Genomic DNA, 21171 nt, shown 5'->3' on the forward strand with positions numbered 1-21171 from the left:
TTTTTCTTGTTCTTTTATTTTTCCTTTAAAGCTCAGCTAAAATGTTGCTTCTTACAGAATGCCTTCTCTTATTCTAGTCTAATTGATATATTCCTATAGTGTGACTCTAAGCTTTGTCTGAATTTCTTGTAATGACACTTATTATGAGTCTGGAATTGTTTGATCCCTCATTGCTTGTCATATCACTGAGGATAGGGAACTATGCCTTATCAAACTTGGTACTAGTACTCGCAATGTCTCTGACATGTTAGACACAAATAGATACTTCATACACATTTTTTTAATTGAATAGCTAAATAAAAAGATTACTTTATAATGCATTTAAACATTTTCCCCTTGTTTTGTAGATAAAAATGCTTCTAATATGTGAAGTCAGCTCCTGTACAGACTAGATGGAACCAAGGAACAATATAACTTATTTCATCCTCCTGGGCCTCACACAGAATCCAAAGGAGCAGAAAGTCCTTTTTGTTATGTTCTTGCTCTTCTACATTTTGACATTTGTGGGCAACCTGCTCATTATTGTGACTATAACTGTTAGTAAGACTCTGAACTCACCAATGTACTTTTTTCTTGCTAGCTTATCATTTATGGATCTAATTTATTCCTCTTCTATTTCCCCCAGATTAATTTCAGACTTGTTCTTTGGGGAAAACACCATATCTTTTGAATCTTGCATGGCTCAGCTGTTCACAGAGCACTTTTTTGGTGGATCAGAGATTGTTATTTTGTTGGTGATGGCCTATGACCGCTATGTGGCCATCTGTAAGCCCTTGTACTATTTGATTGTCATGAGGCAGAGGGTGTGTGTTGTGCTGCTGGTGGTGTCCTGGGTTGGAGGTTTTCTGCACTCAGTCATTCAACTTGGCACTATTTATGGGCTCCCGTTTTGTGGTCCCAATGTCATTGATCACTTTATGTGTGACATGTACCCCTTATTGAAACTCATCTGTACTGACACCTATGTCATTGGCATCTTAGTGGTGGTCAACGGAGGACTGAGCTCTGCTACTGTTTTTCTACTCTTACTCATCTCTTATGGAGTTGTCTTGCACTCTGTAAAGAATGTTAGTCAGGAAGGGAGGCGGAAAGCCCTCCAGACCTGTGGCTCCCACATCACTGTGGTTTTCTGCTTTTTCGTTCCCTGTATTTTCATGTATGCAAGACCTGCTAAGACCTTCCCCTTTGACAAATCACTGAGTGTATTTTATACAGTCATCACCCCTATGCTGAACCCATTAATCTACAGTCTAAGGAATTCTGAGATGACTAATGCTATGAAGAAGCTCTGGAGAAAAAAAGGCAGATAAAGTATTAAACAGGTGCTTTATCCATCATAAAGAAAGTAATTTAGCATCAAGGCCAATCTCCCAGAATGTAAAAGTCTTCATAAGTCTGCATCAAACTTTCTTTTTCTCTAAAGGATTAATGGTAATTATAATTAAAAATGAACTGTGTGTTTGTGCTATTAATAAAAATTCCTTGCTAGAATATAAACTATATGATGTCTGGTTTTTCACTTCCCCTAAAAAGTTGGAATTGGAATGCATTTCTAGTAAGGAGGCAATAAGTAGTTCATAATTTATTAGTCAATAAAATTTTATAGAATTGCCTTAATTTTTACTTAATTTCTGCATTTTTATTACTTTTTCATTCTTAATTTTATTTTCTGTCTAGTTCTGTTTTCTATTATTATTCTTTTTATTGTACCAGTTAAAATATTTAATGTTGGATAGACTATCCTACTTATTCATTTTCATTCTCCTTACATATGAAAATTTTAGCATAATATTTTAATTTTTTAAATAAATTTGTAAGTATGATGCAGAATAATAAGTATCAGAAATAGAATTAATGCAAAATTAAATATTGTAGAATAAACATCCTACCCATCCCATACCAGTGCCTCCCAGTCTTTTCAGACATAGTCACTGTGCTGTGCTTGTAAGGTTCTTGAAGAAATTATCCTCGCAAATTTTCATATATGTGTGTGTTTATGTTTCAAGTGTATAAATTTTGCATCTTACTACTCTGCCTTCTGAAAATCTTTACATATCAGTTTATACAAACCTAAAACATTCTCTGTTTCCTCAAAATTCTGTACTGTATAAAAGATACACAAAAGTTGATATATCTGTTCTCCATGTATTTTTCTGTCTTTTTTATGTTAAATAGTTCTGTAATGAAATATTTTTAAAATTTTGTAAGTATGAGCTCGAGAGATGAAATTGTTGAGTCAATTGGTACGTGTATTTATAATGTTGATGTAGAGGTAAAAGTGTTGAGTCAATTGTTATATGATTTACAGTGTTGATGGCCAAAATGCCATCCATAAGCTTGTACCAAACTCACTACTCCCTTATTTATGGAAAATATCTGTTTTGTGACATTATCAGACAACCAGTTCTTGATAAACATGTGTGGTATTTGAATAATCTAAATGAAGAAATATTGTTTCATTTACATACTTTAATTATAAATAAATATAATTGAACTTGGGCATCTATTCACATGTTTAAAGTGATTTGCATTACTTTCTCGTGAATTGCTTATTAATTAATATTACATTTTATTTGATTGCTGATATTTTTATACTGATTTTTATGATTTAATCATATGCTGAGGAACCTATCCCATTTCCCATGTATATGAAGTAATTACTCATCCAATTTGTGATTTGCCTCAGAGGTTTTTGTACTGTGCAGAATATTTTTGTCCATATAGAAATATTTTTACTTTTAAGTAATGAAATCTATCAATATTTCCTTTGCATATTATATCTTACTTAGAATTTTCTTATTTCAATGCTATCTAATTATTTTTCCCCATTTTCCAACATTTAATTTTGTAAGTCTTTTTGTTGTATTATGCTTTATGTTTATATTCTTATACCATCTACACATTATTTTGATGTAAGAAGTTCATTAGCTATCACATTTCAATTACTTTTTAACATGGCCATTTTTGTAGAAGCGTAATAATTTTCCCCACAGTTTTGATAATCCAACTATTAATTCTAAAATATTCCATGTGATTGGATCCAATTCAGACCTCTATTATCTTCCATTAATCTCTGTATTAATGTGTCATTCAACACAGGATGTAATTGTATTTATTTAAAATACACTTTGATATCTCATAAGCCAAGGACTCCTTTATTACAATTACTTATTAGAACTATGTCTATTATTGCATAATTAAATTTGAAAGTAAATTAGTAAAAATTAAGTTTAGTCAGTATTTGCAATAAGTTTTGATTTTGAAAGAGTTTATATCTTTAGAGAATTGAGAATTTTTACCCACAAACTGGGTGGGTCTTTCCACTTAACAAGTCTTCACTTATGTTCATATACATCTAGTATGTTTCTTTGTAACAAGTCATTTTGATTTTTTTTTTTTTGCTGCTATTATGAATAGAATCTTGTCTTATATTTTCCAAATGTCTGTTTCAATGTTGGAAGTATTTTTGTTTTTCATTGTTACATAATATTTAATATTTATAGTACATCCTTCATCCTTTTTAGTCTGTTTTATATGTTTTGACAAAATGCATATAACTGTGTAACCACTATCACAATCAATATACAGAATATTTCATCACCAATAATATCTCCTCATGTCCTTTTGTAATCACCTCCTCCCTTCACCTCCAGGTCCTTGCAAACACTGATCCATTTATATTCCTATAGCTTTGTCTTTTCCAGATAGTCATATAAATTATATCATATAGTATGTATTCTTTCTTTCTCCCAGCTTTATTGATGCACAGGTGACAAATTAAAATTATATATATTTAAGATGTACAATGTGATGATTTGATATACAAATAGATCAAGAAATGATAACCACAATCAACCTAAATAACACACCCATCACCTCACATAATTATCATTTTGATATTTTGGGTTGGTTTTTCTTTTGGTAAGACTCCCTTGAAATCTACTGTCTTAGCAGAATCCAAGTATGCAGTATTCAAGTATACTTCATTATCAACTGTAGCCACCTTGCTGTATATTAGATGCCTCAGAACTTATTCATCCTGTAACTGGAAGATTGTACCGTTTAAGCAACATCTCCCCGTTTATCCCACCCTCCAGCCCCTGGCAATCCACATTCTACTTACTATCTGTTTCCATCAGTATGACTATTTTAGATTGCACATGTAAATGAAATAATAGAATATTTGTCTTTCTGTATCTGATTTATTTCACTTGTGTCCTCAATGTTCTTCCATATTTCCCAAGGTAGGATTTCTTTCTTTTTGTGACTGAATAGTGTTCCATTTTTAATATATTCCATTTCTTTGCCCATTGATTTGTTGAAAGACACTTAAGTTGTTTTCATATCTTGGATATTGTGAAAATTCTTCAACTTTCTTGGGGGTGTAGGTATTTCTTTGAGATATTCATATCATTTCCTTTGCACATATAACCAGAAGAGGGATTGCTGGATCATATGGCAGTTCTCTTTTTAATTATCTTAGGGATGTCTGTATTCTTTTCCATAGTAGTAGCATCAGGTTATAGTCCCATTAACAATTAGTACAGGCATTCTTAATTTTGTACATCTTCATCAACATTCCCTTTTTATGAGGACCACATGGCATGAAATTGGAAAGCAACCACATAAAGAAAAATAAGAAAAAGATGACTGCATGGACACTAAACAACATGCTACTAAAAAACCAATGGGGTCAATGATGAAATCAAAGAATAAATTAAAAAATAACTTAGGACACTTTAATTAGGTCCCATTTGTTTATTCTTGCTTTTATTTCTATTGCTTGGGTAGACTTCCCTAGGAGAACATTTTTGAGATGTATGTCAGATAATATTTTGCCTATGTTTTCTTCTAGGAGGTTTATTGTATCTTGTCTTATGTTTAAGTCTTTGATCCATTTTGAGTTGATTTTTGTGTATGGTGTACGGGAGTGTTCTAGCTTCATTGATTTTCATGCTGCTGTTCAGTTTTCCCAAAACAATTTGCTGAAGAGACTGTCTTTATTGCATTGCATATTCTTGCCTCCTTTGCTGAAGATTAGTTGACCAAAAGTTTGTGGGTTCATTTCTGGGCTCTCTATTCTTTTCCTTTGGTCCATATGTCTGTTCTTGTACCAATATCATGCTGTCTTGATGACTGTAGCTCTATAGTATTGTCTGAAGTCTGGGAGAGTTATTCCTCCAGCCTTTCTTTTTCTTCAGTAATTCTTTGGCAATTCTAGGTCTTTGTTGTTCCATACAAATTTTATTATGATTTGTTCTAGTTCTGTGAAATATGTCCTGGTAATTTGACAGGGATTGCATTAAATCTGTAGATTGCCTTGGGCAGTGTCTTCATTTTAACAATATAGATTCTTCCAATCCAGGAGCATGGGATATCTTTCCATTTTTTAAAGTGTTCTTTAATTTGCTTCATCAATGGTTTGTAGTTCTCTATGTATAAGTCTTTCACCTCCTTGGTTAGATTTATTCCTAGGTATTTTATTACTTTGGGTGCTATTTTAAAATGGATTGTTTCTTTACTTTCTTTTTCTGTTGATTCATCATTAGTGTAAAGAAATGCAACTGATTTTTGAACATTAATCTTGTAACCTGCTACTTTGCTGAATTCATTGGTTAGTTCTAGTAGTTTTTCTGTGGACCTTTTAGGGTTTTCTATATATAGTATCTTGTCATCAGTATATAGTGATACTTTTACCTCTTCTTTTCCAATATGGATCCCTTTTATTTCTCTCTCTTGCCTCATGCTGTGTCTAGGACTTCCAAGACTATGTTGAATAGGAGTGGTGATAGTGGGCAGCCTTGTCTTGTCCCAGATTTTAGTGGGAAGCTTTTGAGGTTTTCACCATTGAGTACTATGTTGGCTGTAGGCTTGTCATATGTAGCTTTTATTATGTTGAGATATGTTCCCCCTATACCCACTTTGGTGAGAGTTGTTGAATTTTATCACAGGTTTCTGCACAGCAAAGGAAACCATAAGTAAAACAAAACAACAATGTACAGAATGGGAGAAAATTTTTGCAAATGATGAAACTGACAAAGGCTTGATCTCCAGAATATATAAGCAGCTCATACAACATAATAAGAAGAAAACAAACAACCCAATCCAATAATGGGCAGAAGACCTAAACAAGCAATTCTCCAAGGAAGACATACAAATGATCAATAGGCACATGAAAAAATGCTCAGTATCACTCATTATCAGAGAAATGCAAGTCAAAACTATGATGAGGTATCACCTCACACCAGCCATAATGGCTATCATATAGAAGTCCACAAATGACAAATGCTGGAGAGGCTGTGGAGAAAAGGGAACCCTCCTACAATGCTGGTGGGCATGCAGTTTGGTGTAGCCACTGTGGAAAACAGTATGGAGATTCTTTAAAAGACTAGGAATAGTCTTACCATACGACCCAGTAATCACACTCCTGGGCATATATCCAGAAGGAACCTTACTTCAAAAAGACACCTGCACCCCAATGTTCATAGCAGCACTATTTACAATAGCCAAGACATGGAAATGGCCCTAATATCCATCAACAGATGACTGTATAAAGAAGATGTGGTATATTTATACAATGGAATACTATTCAGCTGTAAACACCAACAACATAACGCCATTTGCAGCAACATAGATGTCCTTGGAGAATGTCATTCTAAGTGAAGTAAGCCAGAAAGGGAAAGAAAAACACCATTTGAGGTCACTCATATGTGGAATCTAAAAAAATTAAAAAGAACACAAATACAAAACAGAAACAGACTCATAGACATAGAACACAAACTTGTGGTTGCCAAGGGGTTGGGGGGTGGGAAGGGACAGATGGGGATTTGAAAATTTATAGATACTGACAGGCATATGTAGAATAGATAAACAAGATTATACTGTATAACACGGTGAAATATATACAAGATCTTGTGGTAGCTCACAGCAAAAAAAAAAATGTGGCAATGAATATATGTATGTTCATGTATAATTGAAAAATTGTGCTCTACACTGGAATTTGACACAACATTGTAAAATGAGTATAACTCAATAAAAAATGTAAAATAAATAAATAAATAAATAAATATTTTAAAAAGAAGAAGAAGAAATAGATCATTTGAAAAGACAAATCACTAGAAGTGAAATACAATCAGCAATAAAAAAAACTCCCTGCAAGTAAAAGTCCAGGACCAGATGGCTGCACTGGGAAGTTCTACCAAACATACAAAGAAAAGCTCATATCAATCCTTCTGATACTCTTCCAAAGATTGAAGAGGAGGGAACACTCCCAAAATCATTCTATGAAGCCACCATCACCCTGATACAAAGCCAGATAAAGATGGTACCAAAAAAGAAAATTATAGACCAATATCATAGATGATCATAAATGCAAAAATCCTCAAAAGAAATATTAGCAAACAGACTCCAACAACATATGAAAAAGATTATACACTATGATCAATTTCAGTTCATCCCAGAGACCCAAGGATTCAATATATGCAGATCAATCTGTGTGACACACCACATCAACAAAAGAAAGGACAAAAATCACGTGATCATCTCAATAGATGCTGAAAAAGTATTTGATAAAATTCAACACCTATTTATGATAAAAACTCTTACAAAAGTGGATATAGAGGGAACATATCTAAATATAATAAATGCTATATATGACAACCTTACAGCCAATGTAATACTCAGCAGTCAGATGCTGAAAGCCTTCCTGCCAAAATCTGAAACAGGAAAAGAATGCCCACTGTCACCTCTTCTATTCAACCTAGTTATTGTGAGTCCTAGCCATGGTGATCAGGCAAGAAAAAGAAGTAAAATGGATCCAAATTGGAAGAGAAGAGGTTAAACTGTCACTATATGTGAATGACAGGATGCTATATACAGAAAACCCTAAAATCTCCACACAAAAACTAGATCTGATAAGAGAATTCAGCGAGGTAACAGGATATAAGATTAACATACAGAAATCAGTTGCATTTCTTTACACTAACAATGAAGTAAATAAAAAGAAAGTAAATAAACAATTTCTTTTAAAACCTCATCCAAAAAATTATAAAATACTTAGGAATAAATCAAGGAGGTGAAAGAATTGTACATGTAGAAGTTCAAAACATTGATTAAGGAAATTAAAGATAACTTAAGCAATGGAAAGATATCCCATGCTCTTGCACTGGAAGAATTAATAATGTTCAAATGGTCATACTGCCCAAAGCAATCTACAGGTTTAATGAGACCCCTATAAAATCACCTAGAGGTTTTTCATGGAACAAGAGCAAATAACCCAAACTTTATATGGAATCACAAAAGACCCAGAATTGCCAAACCAATACTGAAGAAAAGGAATGAATCTCGATGAATAACCCTCCCAGACATTAAACAATACTACAGAGCTACTGTAATTCAAATGGTATAGTATTAGCACAAAAACAGATACATGGATCAATGGAACAGAATAGAGAGCCCAGAAATAAGCCCACAGACTTATGGTCATTTAATCTTTGGAAAAGGAGGCAAAAATATACAATAGAGTAATGGCAGTCTCTTCAGCAAGTGGTTTTGGGAAAAACTAGACAGCCACATGTAAATCAATAAATTAGGACTGTCCCTCACACTATACTCAAAAATAAACTCAAAATGGCTTAAAGACTTAATCATAAGACAAGACATTATAAAAGTCTTAGAAGAAAACATAGACAAAACATTTTCTGACATAAATCTTAGCAATGTTCTCCTAGGGCAATCTACCCAGTCAACAGAAATAAAAGCAAAAATAAACAAATGAGATCTAATTAATTAAACTTATAAGCTTTGCACAGCAAAGGAAACCATAAGCAAAACAAAATAACAGCCTATGAAATGAGAGAAAATATTTGCAATGATGCAACTGAAAAAGATTTAATTTCCAGAAGATGCAAACAGCTCACACAACTTAATAACAAAACAAACAAACAAACACACAACCCAATCCTACAATGGGCAGAAGACCTAAACAAGCAATTTGCCAATGAAGATGTACAAAGGGCAAATAGGCACTTGAAAAAATACTCAGTATCACTAATTATCAGAGAAATGCAATTCAAAACAATGAGCTATCAACTCACATCAGTCAGAATGGCCATCATTCAAAAATCCACAAAGAATAAATGCTGGAGAGGGTGTAGAGGAAAAGGAACCCTCCTACACTCTTGTTAGGAATGTAGTTTAGTGCAACCATTATGGAAAAAAGTATGGAGATTGCTCATAATAAAGAAAATTGACTTAGCGTATGATCTATCAATTCCACTCCTGAGCATACATCCAGAGGCAACTGTAATTGAAAAAGATACATGCATACCAATATTCATAGCAGTGGTATTTACAATAGCCAAGAATGGAAACAATCTAGATGTCCATCGACAGAAAACTGGATGAAGAAGTTGTGGTGTATTTGTACAATGGGATAGTACTCAGTGATAAAAAATGATTAAAATAATGCCATTTGCAGCAACATAGATGGACCTGGTGGTTATCATTCTAAGTGAAGTAAGCCTGAAAGAGAAAGAAAAATACCATATGTTATCACTCATATGTGTAATCTAAGAAAAAAAGAAAAGAAAAGACAAATGAACTTATTTACAAAAGAGATGCAGAATCTCAGACATAGAAAACAAATTTATGGTTACTAGGGGAAAATGGGGGTGGGAAGGGATAAACTGAGGGTTTGAAATTTGCAAATACTAACTACTGTATATAAAATAGATAAACAACAGGTTTCTTCTGTATAGCACAGAGAACTATACTTAATATTTTGTAGTAAACTATAATGAGAAAGAATGTGAAAACAACTATGTGTATGTATATGTATGACTGAAAAATTATGCTGCACACCAGAAATTTACATAATTTTGGAAACTGACTATACTACAATAAAAACAAAACAAAATAAAATAAAATTAGTGTCATTTACTCTTTTCACGTGATTATGGCTGTGCTCTATCTCCCTTGGGATTGTTACTTCCCTCTTCTCTATTCTGTTTTTTCAGTTTCCTTCACTCTCCTCTCAGGCTTGGATCATAAGCTGCAGAGACCTCTCTGCTGGAATTTAATATTTATTCCTTTAGGGTTATTTGAAATTTGTGTATTCTCAGCATCTCTGTTATGCTGCATGTGTGAGTTATGTGTGATCTCATGTGCCTATTCTATTGCATTGTATGTTGTATTAGATCATGTGTACAGAGATTCAGATTTAAGGACCTGCCATAGCTATATTAAAGACTTCTGGAATTAGTTTCTATATTTTCCTTCTTATATTAACTTATAATTGTCTCTTTCAAATTATAAGTCCTTATTACCTGTTTTTGCATTTCTTTTTAAGAAAAATTACTTCCTCTTGGACAAAAGTTCTGAGTTGGAATTTTGTAGGTAGATGTTATCTGAGTCAAATTGAAACACTTAGTAAATTGCTTAGGGATGATCTCACTGAGTATATCTGCCATACACAAGGACAATCTTTTTAATTCATTCCAGTGCCACTTTGAATTTGAGAATTTCAAATAAATAGTAATTAACTGAAAATAAAGGATTCTTGTTCAAGCAACCTATGTCTTTGCTATTAATAAGTGATTTACTCTTTGGTATTAGAGTGCTGTTTTTCCACTTAATTCCCCTAAAGTGATTGGCAGGAGAAGCCTCTGAAAATATACAATGTACTGAAAGGACCTTATGGAAGACCTCAGTTCTCTAGAGCATGATTCCTCAGTGAATTTAATCTTGAACAAGAAGTCTTGGGAGCAAACTGTTTTAACAACTCTGAAGTGATTTTTTGTTCATTTTGATTAAGTGCCCAACCACATCTTCCCTTACCTGGGAGATTTCTCTTTGGGTATTAATGTTACTGTCAAGGTATAAGTGATAAGCCATTACCTTAGTAGATGAAAACCGTATTTAAATAGTCATACAAATGCTTTTTTAAAAATCCAAAATAAAGCCCATTTTAAAGAAGCTTTCTGTATTATTGACTAAAACTATTTTCAAAGCTTTGTTGAATTAATTTGGTCTGCTAAACATCATAATAAAGTTTTAAATTTTATCTGGAAATAAACTTTCAGTGACAGCTTTCAAATTCGATGACTTATCAGCCATATCAATTGTATATTCCTGAAGACAACTCTGAATAAGTCTATAATCTAAACTATAAAATGTTTATAAAAGTTGAAGAACATGATCATGTGTTGTACAGGGAGAGAAATATAGGCTTATGTCACAAAATGATTAATTGTATCCTGATCTTCTCTCTGCAGTCATACCAGGGTTGATAAGGTTGCAATCCTGACTTATCTTCATAGAACTAAACCTTTATCTTCAATGACCAAAGATAGAAGTGGTGAAGTCTGTATTTAGAACGAGTGACTGAAGAGGAAACAGAAAACCCAGGTAACATATTTACAAAAACTCTTCCCTGCTATGAGAACAAGGAAAATAGACTTACTTGAAATTAATTATGTATCTTTCTTAAGAAGCAGGTTTGATCATATGACCTCAAATACTTTGTAGCTGAAGCTCCAGGAATAATATAACGCATGCATTTTCTCCATTTTGTAAAATATTATTGGAATAAGTACAATGACAATAATTTTATCCAATGTTCTGTATTTGAACCCTTTACATGCCTACTGAGCTATGCATTTCAGAAAGCACATAGCAAAACATAACAACATAACATGCCATCTATATAGTCCTCACAATAACTTTTTTTAGATTTCATTGTACAATTTAGAGACTTCAACACTGTTTTGTGTTTTAATATATTTAAAATAATGGAAACAGTATAGCTCTTTATAAATTGTTACCTTGTGCATGTTATCTTTAAATGTTCCAGTTATCTGTACAGATTTTTTAATTGATCATTTTTATTGTGGTAAACTATACATAACACATTATTGTGTATCCATCGCATTCTCCATCTCCAGAAGTTTATCATTATCTGAAGCTGAAACTCTATACCCATTAAACAGTAACTGTCCATCTCCTCCAGCCCTCGGTAACCACTGTTGTACTTTCTGTCTCTTAGAATATGACTATTCCAGGTACCTCATAAAAGGGAAATCATAAAATATTTTCCTTTTTGTTTCTGGCTTATTACACTTATCATACTGTCTTTAAGGTTCATCCATGTTATAGCAGAATTTCCTCCTGTTTAAGGTGACTAATATTCCACTGTCTGTATATACCACAATTTGTTTATACATTCATTAGTTGTTGGCCGTTTGGGTTATTCCCACCTTTTGGCTATTGTGAGAAATTCTACGATGAACATTGCTGTACAAATATGTGTTAGAGTCTCTGCTTCCTATTCTTTTGTATATAAACTTCCAATAACATTTTCATACATAAACTAATAGTTTCTTACTACAAAGGGAAACTCAAAATCTACAAGGTGAAAACTTGAGCTCAGAGATATTTAGTTACTTTTTAGATTCATTGACCTATACTACTACCTTATTGGAAAGTGAATTGTAGTATCTGTGGAAATAGAATTCATGAATTTTGCTAGATACAGCATTTACAGGCTCAGATAAAATGCCAATATCTATTTCTGTCTGTGGGTTTATTACATGTATCTTTTTTCATTTTTAGGACCTTAAAAATATTGTAAATGAAACAGAACACATCACATTAGGCACTCAGTTGACCTCTTAATTTATGGAAAGAAGATCACTCAGATTAAGTTTAGTTTTAATGATACATTTCAAAGAAGAGAATGTGATTTGGCGAAAGACAGACAAGGGAATTTCCACACATTAATGTAAAGGTTGAAAAGAGGACAGTTTACAGAATTGCATATGGTAATGACACAGTCAATCCATCCATCACTCAGGGAATGACCCTTTGGATAACTAGACAAAAGAATAGATTTGGGGGAGAACTTACATAAAAATTAATTGTAGAGATGGGACACTGAAGTTACATGGGGAAAGAAATGATAGTCATATCTTAATTTACTTAATGCTTACTATTTGTCAATTTTTGGAGAGTTTTATTTGCATTATCTTGTTGAACCCTTTAAACCATTTGGTGTTAGATGCTATATTAAGACTCATTATACAGATGATGCTGAGTACATTATCCAGGTCACACAGTTAGTGAGTATGGATTCTGAGGCTCAAATTCCAAACTATAATAAAGTACACTGCAGTCATCCAGGGCCATCCATGCAAAATTATAAAACAAATTCAAACAAAACCAACAAAGACTATATATGAGATAGGCAATGCATTGTCTCTGATAATTGTTATATTGTTTTTGTCCCCAAAGTCTGTTCAGCCATATTCAGGTTTAGAAATAACATTTTTCCTTTACTATGAAGAAATTGATTTAGAAAATGCGGTATTTTTTAATTTATATTTTTTAAAAAAATATGATGAGCTGTTTAGGTGTTTATTAGGACCTCAAAATTTTTGCTGCATCATTTTTGGGCCACTGTTCAATCATTAAGAAAAAGCTATTGGTTACATAGGAAATAAGTATAGAGACTGTTAAACAGAAACACATTTAGGTATGAATTGTGATCATATGTTCCAAATGGATCTAGACTGAAACAATATTTCAGGGTCTTTAATTTTCAATATTTTTCTAATCAAAAGTTTTTTCCAAAGTATTTTAAATCTTGCACACCATATAAAAGGTTTGTTTTCCATCTTATGTTGTTGAATTTGGCAGAGTGTAGATCTATTTAGTTTATCTTATTTTTATATATCATTGTGAGATAATTATCATAGATTTATATTTTTTTAGCATTCTTTAAAGATTTTATTTGTTCTCATTGAAAATGTTAATAAATTGGAAGAATCTCACAAATGTTTGAGAGATATATTTATTCTTAATAAAGTACAATATTGATAAAGTATAGAAATTTTTAGCATTCTGAGTCAAATTAATAGTTTTGAACAGTTTAGAATAAAAATCATGTTCATAAGGACATTTAATAGTCAAATATTTGTCAATCACTAAAATATTTGTCAATCACTTAAAATACACTCATAGATTCTAGAGATATAATTATTGATAAGATACGGTTATTGTCCCAACAGACCAAACAGGTGATAGAAGAAAACGAGCTATAAACACATAAGTATTGTAAGTGCGCAATAGGTCAGGGATTTAGACTCTCCTATGAGAAGCTACCTCTTGAATCCTCAGACAACTCCTCTGAACTGTATTTATTTTCCATTACAAGCGCAGATGTAGTGTTCTCATTGTGAGTGGAGATATTGAATTATGTATCATGCAGTGAAATGCCAGAGTTCAGAAGATGGGATTCCTTTAGGCAGCTGGTTTTGTCTACTTATGCATCTTAAAGCTGAGAATTTGATTTCCTCATTTTTCTTCACTCTGGAAGTATAAAGATTCTGAGAGGCAAGTCCTGGTGCTGATGCTGAGTTACCCTCCAGTCCACCTCCAGCTTGACAGTTCAGGAAATTCAAAATTCCTCCACTCCTAACTCACTCAATACCTCCAAACCAAACTGTGTACAGATTTCAGAGCATATTTTATTCAGCTTACAATCTTTGACATTTTCTATCTGCCTTATCTCAGTCATCTCTTATTTTCTCTCCTCTATGTACAAATTGGTTTGTGAGAGGCACAAAGAATAGAAAAATCCCCTACCATTCACAAATGACAATCTATAAATGTAGACACTGAAATGAAGTGCATTTGAGATATTTCTGCCAAAGTGAAGTTATTCACATTACATGTGAAATTGGCCCTGGATCATATTGGAAAGGCCCAAGAGATGATTTATTTTCCACAAGTGAGAATGAATGTCCTAAATTCCACACAGACTCAGATAACCAAGAACTTAAAATATGAACAATATAACTAGTCTAATCTACTCATAACTCTAATAATCAAACAAACTTTAATGCACACTAATTCACCCTGATTAATGCAAAGAGAGTCTACCAGCAGAAGTGTTAAAATGCAATTTAAGATAAAGGTTTCTATGAAAAGAATTCAGAAACACATCTGAAAGATAATCAACTTTTCAATAAGAATGAGTTGGGATGTGACTTTCCCAAGATGACTGAGCCAAATCAACGTATATATTTCTAGATTTTTGGTATAGAATTCTTTCTACTATTCCATGATTCTGCCTAAAATTTTATTTTGGCATTCTTAATTAAGCTCTGCTTAGCAGTAATTGATTCTAAACAATTTTGGAGAGTAGGAAAATGTGAATACAGTATCAGTCACTTAGGTATACCTTGTCCATTTATTCTTCAATAATATGGATTGTAATAAGTGTCTGTGTGTGTGTGTGTTTACATTTTCAAACAAAACATTGCTTTCATTGTACCTTTCTTGGTTGGGAAGAATTTTATACATTATCTGTATTCAATTGTTCTCTTAAGAGTTTTGAAATTCAGTTTAATTAAACAGAGTTTAATAAGCATTTAATGAATACTCATGATGTTCCTGGTTCTCTCACACTGTGGGTGACTTATTTCTCAATTTTTGGAACTCACAGTAATTCAGAGAGATAGTTATCTAAATGTAAGCCTACAGTTTTATGCTCCATGCCTAGGTATTACTTTATGTAAATATAGAAATCAAGTTATTAGAGATGAGATTGTTTTCATGGTGGACCTCAGAAGCCAAAATGTGTTTAGGAAAAATAGAAATGGTATGTAAAGTCAAAAGCGCCATCTTTGTGAGAGAGAATCTGGAGAAAGCAGCTTTCTTATTGTTTGGTATGTGTGTGTGTGTGTGTGTATATATATATCTCAGATATACTCACTCACATATGCTTCCCAGTTAGAGTACTGACATCTCACACTAGGGTTGAAGCGAGGAATTTGTGATATTGAGTGGAGTGCTTGTGGGAGGAGAGTCCAAAGTCTCATTTCTAAAGAGTTACTCTGTGTGAGCCCTCATGGAGCAAACACTGTGGAGTAAGGCATCACATTTTTGACAGAAAGCTTGCAATCTTCTCAAAGTCATTATTGGCCCTTTTGTTTGCAGATTCAACACCTTGAGATCACCATGGAAAATAAGAACAATGTGACTGAGTTTGTCCTGCTGGGGCTCACACAAAACCCTGAAATGCAAAAAGTTCTGTTTGTCCCCTTCTTACTCATCTACCTCGTGACCATAGCGGGCAACCTGCTTATCATGGTGACCATCGCGGCCAGCCGGTCCCTGGATTCCCCCATGTATTTTTTTCTGGCTTATTTATCATTTATAGATACTGTCTATTCTACTGCCATTGCTCCCAAAATGATCACCGACTTGCTTCATGAGAAAAAGACTATTTCCTTCCAGTCTTGTATGACTCAAGTCTTTATAGATCATCTGTTTGCTGGTGCTGAAGTCATTCTTCTGGTAGTGATGGCCTATGACCGATATGTAGCCATCTGTAAACCTCTTCACTATTTGATCATCATGAATCGGCGGGTATGTGTTCTCATGCTGCTGGTGGCCTGGACTGGAGGCTTTCTGCACTCATTGGTTCAATTTCTCTTCATATATCAGCTCCCATTCTGTGGCCCCAATGTCATTGACAACTTCCTGTGTGATATGTACCCCTTATTGAAGCTTGCTTGCACCAACACCCACCTCATTGGACTTTCTATGATAGCTAATGGAGGGGCAATCTGCACTGTTGTCTTCTTCACTCTCTTAGTTTCCTATGGGGCCATATTACACTCCCTTAAGACTCACGGTGTGGAAGGAAATCACAAAGCCTTCTACACTTGTGCATCCCATATGACGGTGGTCATTTTATTCTTTGTTCCCTGTATCTTCCTGTATGCAAGGCCTAATGCCAATTTTCCCATTGATAAATCCATGATGGTAGTTTTAACTTTCATAACTCCCATGTTGAACCCCTTAATCTACACCCTGAGAAATGCAGAAATGAAAAATGCCATGAAGAAACTTTGGAGTAAAAATGTGACCTTAGGTGGAAAAGGGCTGTATCCCTCATGTAGGACATGATATTCATTCTTTTACAGAATCACAGCATACTTTAAACTATCAGTGATTGCATTTAAAACATCATTTCCTTTGGGTTATTTAGCCTATTTGTTCTGCGACAGCTATTAAATTAATCTTTTTGTAAGTGGAATATTTTATACTTGTTAAGACCAAGAGAATTGCATACATTTAATTTCTTATATAAGCATCCATAATGTATTAAGATTCTTTACTGACAGCAATTTTTGGTTTTATTTTAAGTTCTTGTTTGTGGGGTATGGTACTATACTCGTGTAGAGAAATACGAGCTAATAGAACTTGTTCCCTTTTAGTCTGAGAGAGTGAAATTTGAAATTTAAAATTTAGATTGTTTTAAAAATGTTTATCTAACAGTAAAAATAAATGTGCCAGTCAAATTAATTAATTTAAAATTTCGCAGCACATGTTCACAGCACAGGATAAATCCGCAAGAAATGAACTTTGTGAAATTTATGCTATAATAGTAGGATGTGGCTGATTTTCTTTACTAATCAAGTTTTTGACTAAAAATTATATTTTTCAACCGCTTGCTGTGCATCTAGATCAAGTGGCCTCCCCAGTAGCTGAATATATATTTAAGTCATTCATATCACATATCTACCTACATTAAATTAAACTACTGGGTTCAAAGTTTTTTGTTTAATGCAATAAATGTTTAATATTTGGGAAACAAATTATTTTGGTTTACATAGTGAATGCCTTTCTGATTTTCTGTAAACTATGTGTTCTTGATTTAAGTGATGAATCAAAGTATCGTCTCTGTTTACAATACCTCTATGGCAGCTTTAGGGATCAAATACTGTATTACAAAGATCATTTTCAAGTCTCTGGCATTACAAGCTTCTTCTCAAAATGCAACCCAGAACTTAGACACTCAGGTATAAAATATGCCTTCATTTTTTTCGCAGTTTATAACTGAAATCACTTAGTGCAATTAGCAATACTAATATTTGACACATTGAATTAATGCCAACAATAGTTTTATTTATTCTTCAGTGAAGGAAATAAAAAGTACTTTAAGTCTTTTAATTAGAAAGAAATCTAATACTTCAAAAATTGTTAGATTTGAAGGAGCTGACAGCTGGATTTGAAGATGTTCATTAGAGGGAGCATGTTTGGGATCAAGGATTCACCACCTGTGCTGTATATAGGGATGAGGAAGCTGGACTCAGGGTAAAATGTCTCTGCATGCACTTCTCAAATTCCTTTCCTGCTCTGAGTATAAAGATAATTTTCATTAAATATTTTAAAGGTTTTTTTATATTTACACCTTTCAACCACATAGGGCATATGTTTTTAGGCACAGTGTGAGATGGGTATTTATGTTACTTATAACGATAAATAAATTTTCCCAGTACATTTACTGAATAACAATTCTGTTTCCAATTAGTCAGCAATGGCACTGATTCTTTCACATAAAAATCTATATACCTGTTTTTCTATTTCTTAGCTTTCCATTTTGTTCAATTAATGTATCTACCCATGAGCCAGTACTACTGCATCTAAATGATGGCAGTGTTACAGACACCATTGCCATATTAAAAAAAAAAAATCACCTCAAAATTTAGTGATTTAAAACACCAACATTCACTTTATTTCAGATGGTTTCAGTGGGTCAAAAATTTGATCAGTTCAGCTAGAACATCGGTCTCAGCATCTCTGAGAAGCTTGTGGTTAGAAATTGGCTGAGATAGAAGTCATCTGAAAAGTTCCTTCACTCATATGCCTGTCATACAAGCTGGAAAGCCTTGAGCAGCAGGGCCTGGACTAACTTGTACTCTTTGAGATAATAAGAGTGAGGCTCTAATCCAATAGAACTGGTGTTCTGATAAGAAATGGAAAGCACACCAGAGCTTGCTCTCTGATGTTTGCTTAAAGGCCATGCTGCTGCTGAAAAATTGGCCCCCATCCCTGATGAGCCGAATTGAAACTCAAAGATGTGATGTTAAAGCATAGAAGAAAAGAGACAGCTTTATTACTTTGCCAGGCAAAGGGGCCTCACAGCAGGCTAGTGCCTTGCAAACTGTGAACCCATCTTGGGGATGGGGCAGGGTGATGATATAGACATAGCTCAAACAATAAAGCATCGATAACCATCAACAGAACTATTTTCTTCTCTTAAGACTCAGAGTGGCATCATGGTGTATCCAGGTGACCAGTTCTGTAGAGGCTAGTGGCTGTCACTCTTTCTAGCTCTTTTTTTTTCCATAAGCACCCAAGGTGTGGTCTTCTTAATAATTCAGACTATTTTGTAAGGTTACAGTCCCATGACCTTCTCCCTGGAGAATGACTCAGAGACCAAGCATGACTATTACTGTTTATTACCGGAATAAAGTAGAAACAGTAAAATTAATAGCTTTGTTTTAACAATGAGCCTTGAGCTATGAGTAGCAACCAGTTCAGTTAGGTTCGTTGACCATGTAAAGGACAAGCATAAGAATAAGCAATCAGTTAGCCTAAGTGCGACCATTTTATTAATTTTCCTCCAATGTGAGGACAGAGGACAGAGAAGGTGGCCATGTTTGATCTGGGAAGGAAGTTCTCACCAGAAACCCACCCTGCAGGCTGGATGTCCAGGCTTGATCTTGGATGTCCAGCTTCCACAATGGTGAGAAAACAAATGTCTGTTGTTAAGCTACCCACTCTGAAGTATTTTGTTGTGAAAACCCAAGCCAACTAATATGATGCTGATGGTGGTGATCAAATATAATCTACATTTGGTGAACAGTGATCTGAATTGAGTCAACAGGGTCAATTCAGAAAAATCATGGCTTCTCATCCAATCACCAGATGTGGATAATTTCCAAACCAGAGATTTTTTTCTTTTTAATGAAGGCTACACCAGATAATTTTGAATGAGAACTCTGTGATATCACTACAAATAGGTGGTATGGATATTCAACCTAATCTTTCTCTGAGGGAGCTGAGACCATTTACTGGAGTAACTGTGCTCTGGGCAAATAGAGATACTCCAATCTTTCTGGAGATTATTTGAGGTAGCTTCTATGCTAACACTCACTCCTGGGTGGCAGAATGCCAGTGTGCTGGTCAGAAGGCCAACTGATATTTGTTGATCTGAAACATATAATTACTGGATATTTTTCCAAAAAGATGGGCTTATTTGGCATCAGCAAGAATTACAATTTGAAACCTGTAACCATGTTGAACCATGTGCGATTCCCTCCATGGCCAGGAAAGAATGCTTTTATAAAGGGATAAAGAGATTTGGGAGGGCTCTAGTAAATAAAGGGCCCATGACTTCTCATTGGCTGAGCCCCTGCCAGGAAAGAAGAGTCTTTCTTCTTTTGTTGGTCTTTGCTATGTTGCAGAACAGAGTTCCCCTTCATGGTCTCCCAACTCTATTTAATTTAATTTCTATTTATTGACTGCTTTATAAGGTGAGAATATTGGCTCAAAGCTCTCTCAGTGGGTGAGTTCTGCATATTTAGTAGACTATGTGTATTCTATAGAAGGCATAAATTCCCATATTGGGTCCCTGATGCATGAGTAAATTTATTTCAATATAAAGGACTGGGTAGAAATATTTGGAACTAATCTCCCTTTCCAAATAGTAAAGAAAAAGCAGCAACATATTCTTGTGCTAACAAAGAAATTTGATAAATGCAGAAAATACATTTTATCACATTTCCACATAATTTACTTGTTTGGTTTAAGGATAAAATGGAGAGACATACTAAATTGGTATGGAAAATGGTGCTTGAAAAAGTTCTGTTCTTTTTAAAGAAAAATCTCTTTTAAAAATACCTTTACTTTGTGTGATTTTCCTTTATATGAGACAATACTATAGGATAGAGTCAAAGATGTATTTGATAATGATCTCTCAACATCTTCATTTCCCTAGACATATCTCATTTGGGAAACAGTGAGGCTTATTTGAAGTAATTACATAGATCAATTGGGCAAACACAACAATGCCTTTTGTCTGAATTACTCTGTAACAAGTGAGAATATCAGCCATTCCATGTAGAGAAAAGATAAAATAGGTTGGAATTTAGGAAATCTGAATTCTTATTTTTAATCTACTAGCATCAGAATGTACAGTTTTAAATATGTTCCTTTCCTTCCCTGGATCTCAGTTTACTTGTATGCAAAATAAAAATAATGAATTAGATACTCTATAATAACCCTTTCAACTCTCAATGCCTACGATTTTATTACTTG

The 21171-nt window shown here is 33.8% G+C and overlaps 2 protein-coding genes across 2 annotated transcripts; both read left to right on the forward strand.

The window, feature by feature from the left end:
- Window positions 1-392: 392 nt before the first annotated feature.
- Window positions 393-1310, forward strand: LOC105081076 (olfactory receptor 4A47-like). The gene has a single exon (XM_010970192.3). The coding sequence runs from the start codon at window positions 393-395 to the stop codon at window positions 1308-1310; it is 918 nt and encodes a 305-aa protein (XP_010968494.3).
- A 14707-nt stretch (window positions 1311-16017) lies between these two features.
- LOC141575614 (olfactory receptor 4A15-like) lies at window positions 16018-16971 on the forward strand. The gene has a single exon (XM_074355239.1). It carries the CDS (start codon window positions 16018-16020, stop codon window positions 16969-16971), a length of 954 nt encoding a protein of 317 aa, XP_074211340.1.
- The last annotated feature ends 4200 nt before the right edge of the window (window positions 16972-21171 follow it).

The sequence above is a fragment of the Camelus bactrianus genome, chromosome 30, assembly GCF_048773025.1.
Source record: "Camelus bactrianus isolate YW-2024 breed Bactrian camel chromosome 30, ASM4877302v1, whole genome shotgun sequence".
In the NCBI taxonomy this organism is placed as follows: domain Eukaryota; kingdom Metazoa; phylum Chordata; class Mammalia; order Artiodactyla; family Camelidae; genus Camelus; species Camelus bactrianus.

Coding starts and splice junctions, on each gene's coding strand:
- LOC105081076 (XM_010970192.3), top strand. CDS start 393: ATGGAACCAAGGAACAATATAACTTATTTCATCCTCCTGGGCCTCACA.
- LOC141575614 (XM_074355239.1), top strand. CDS start 16,018: ATGGAAAATAAGAACAATGTGACTGAGTTTGTCCTGCTGGGGCTCACA.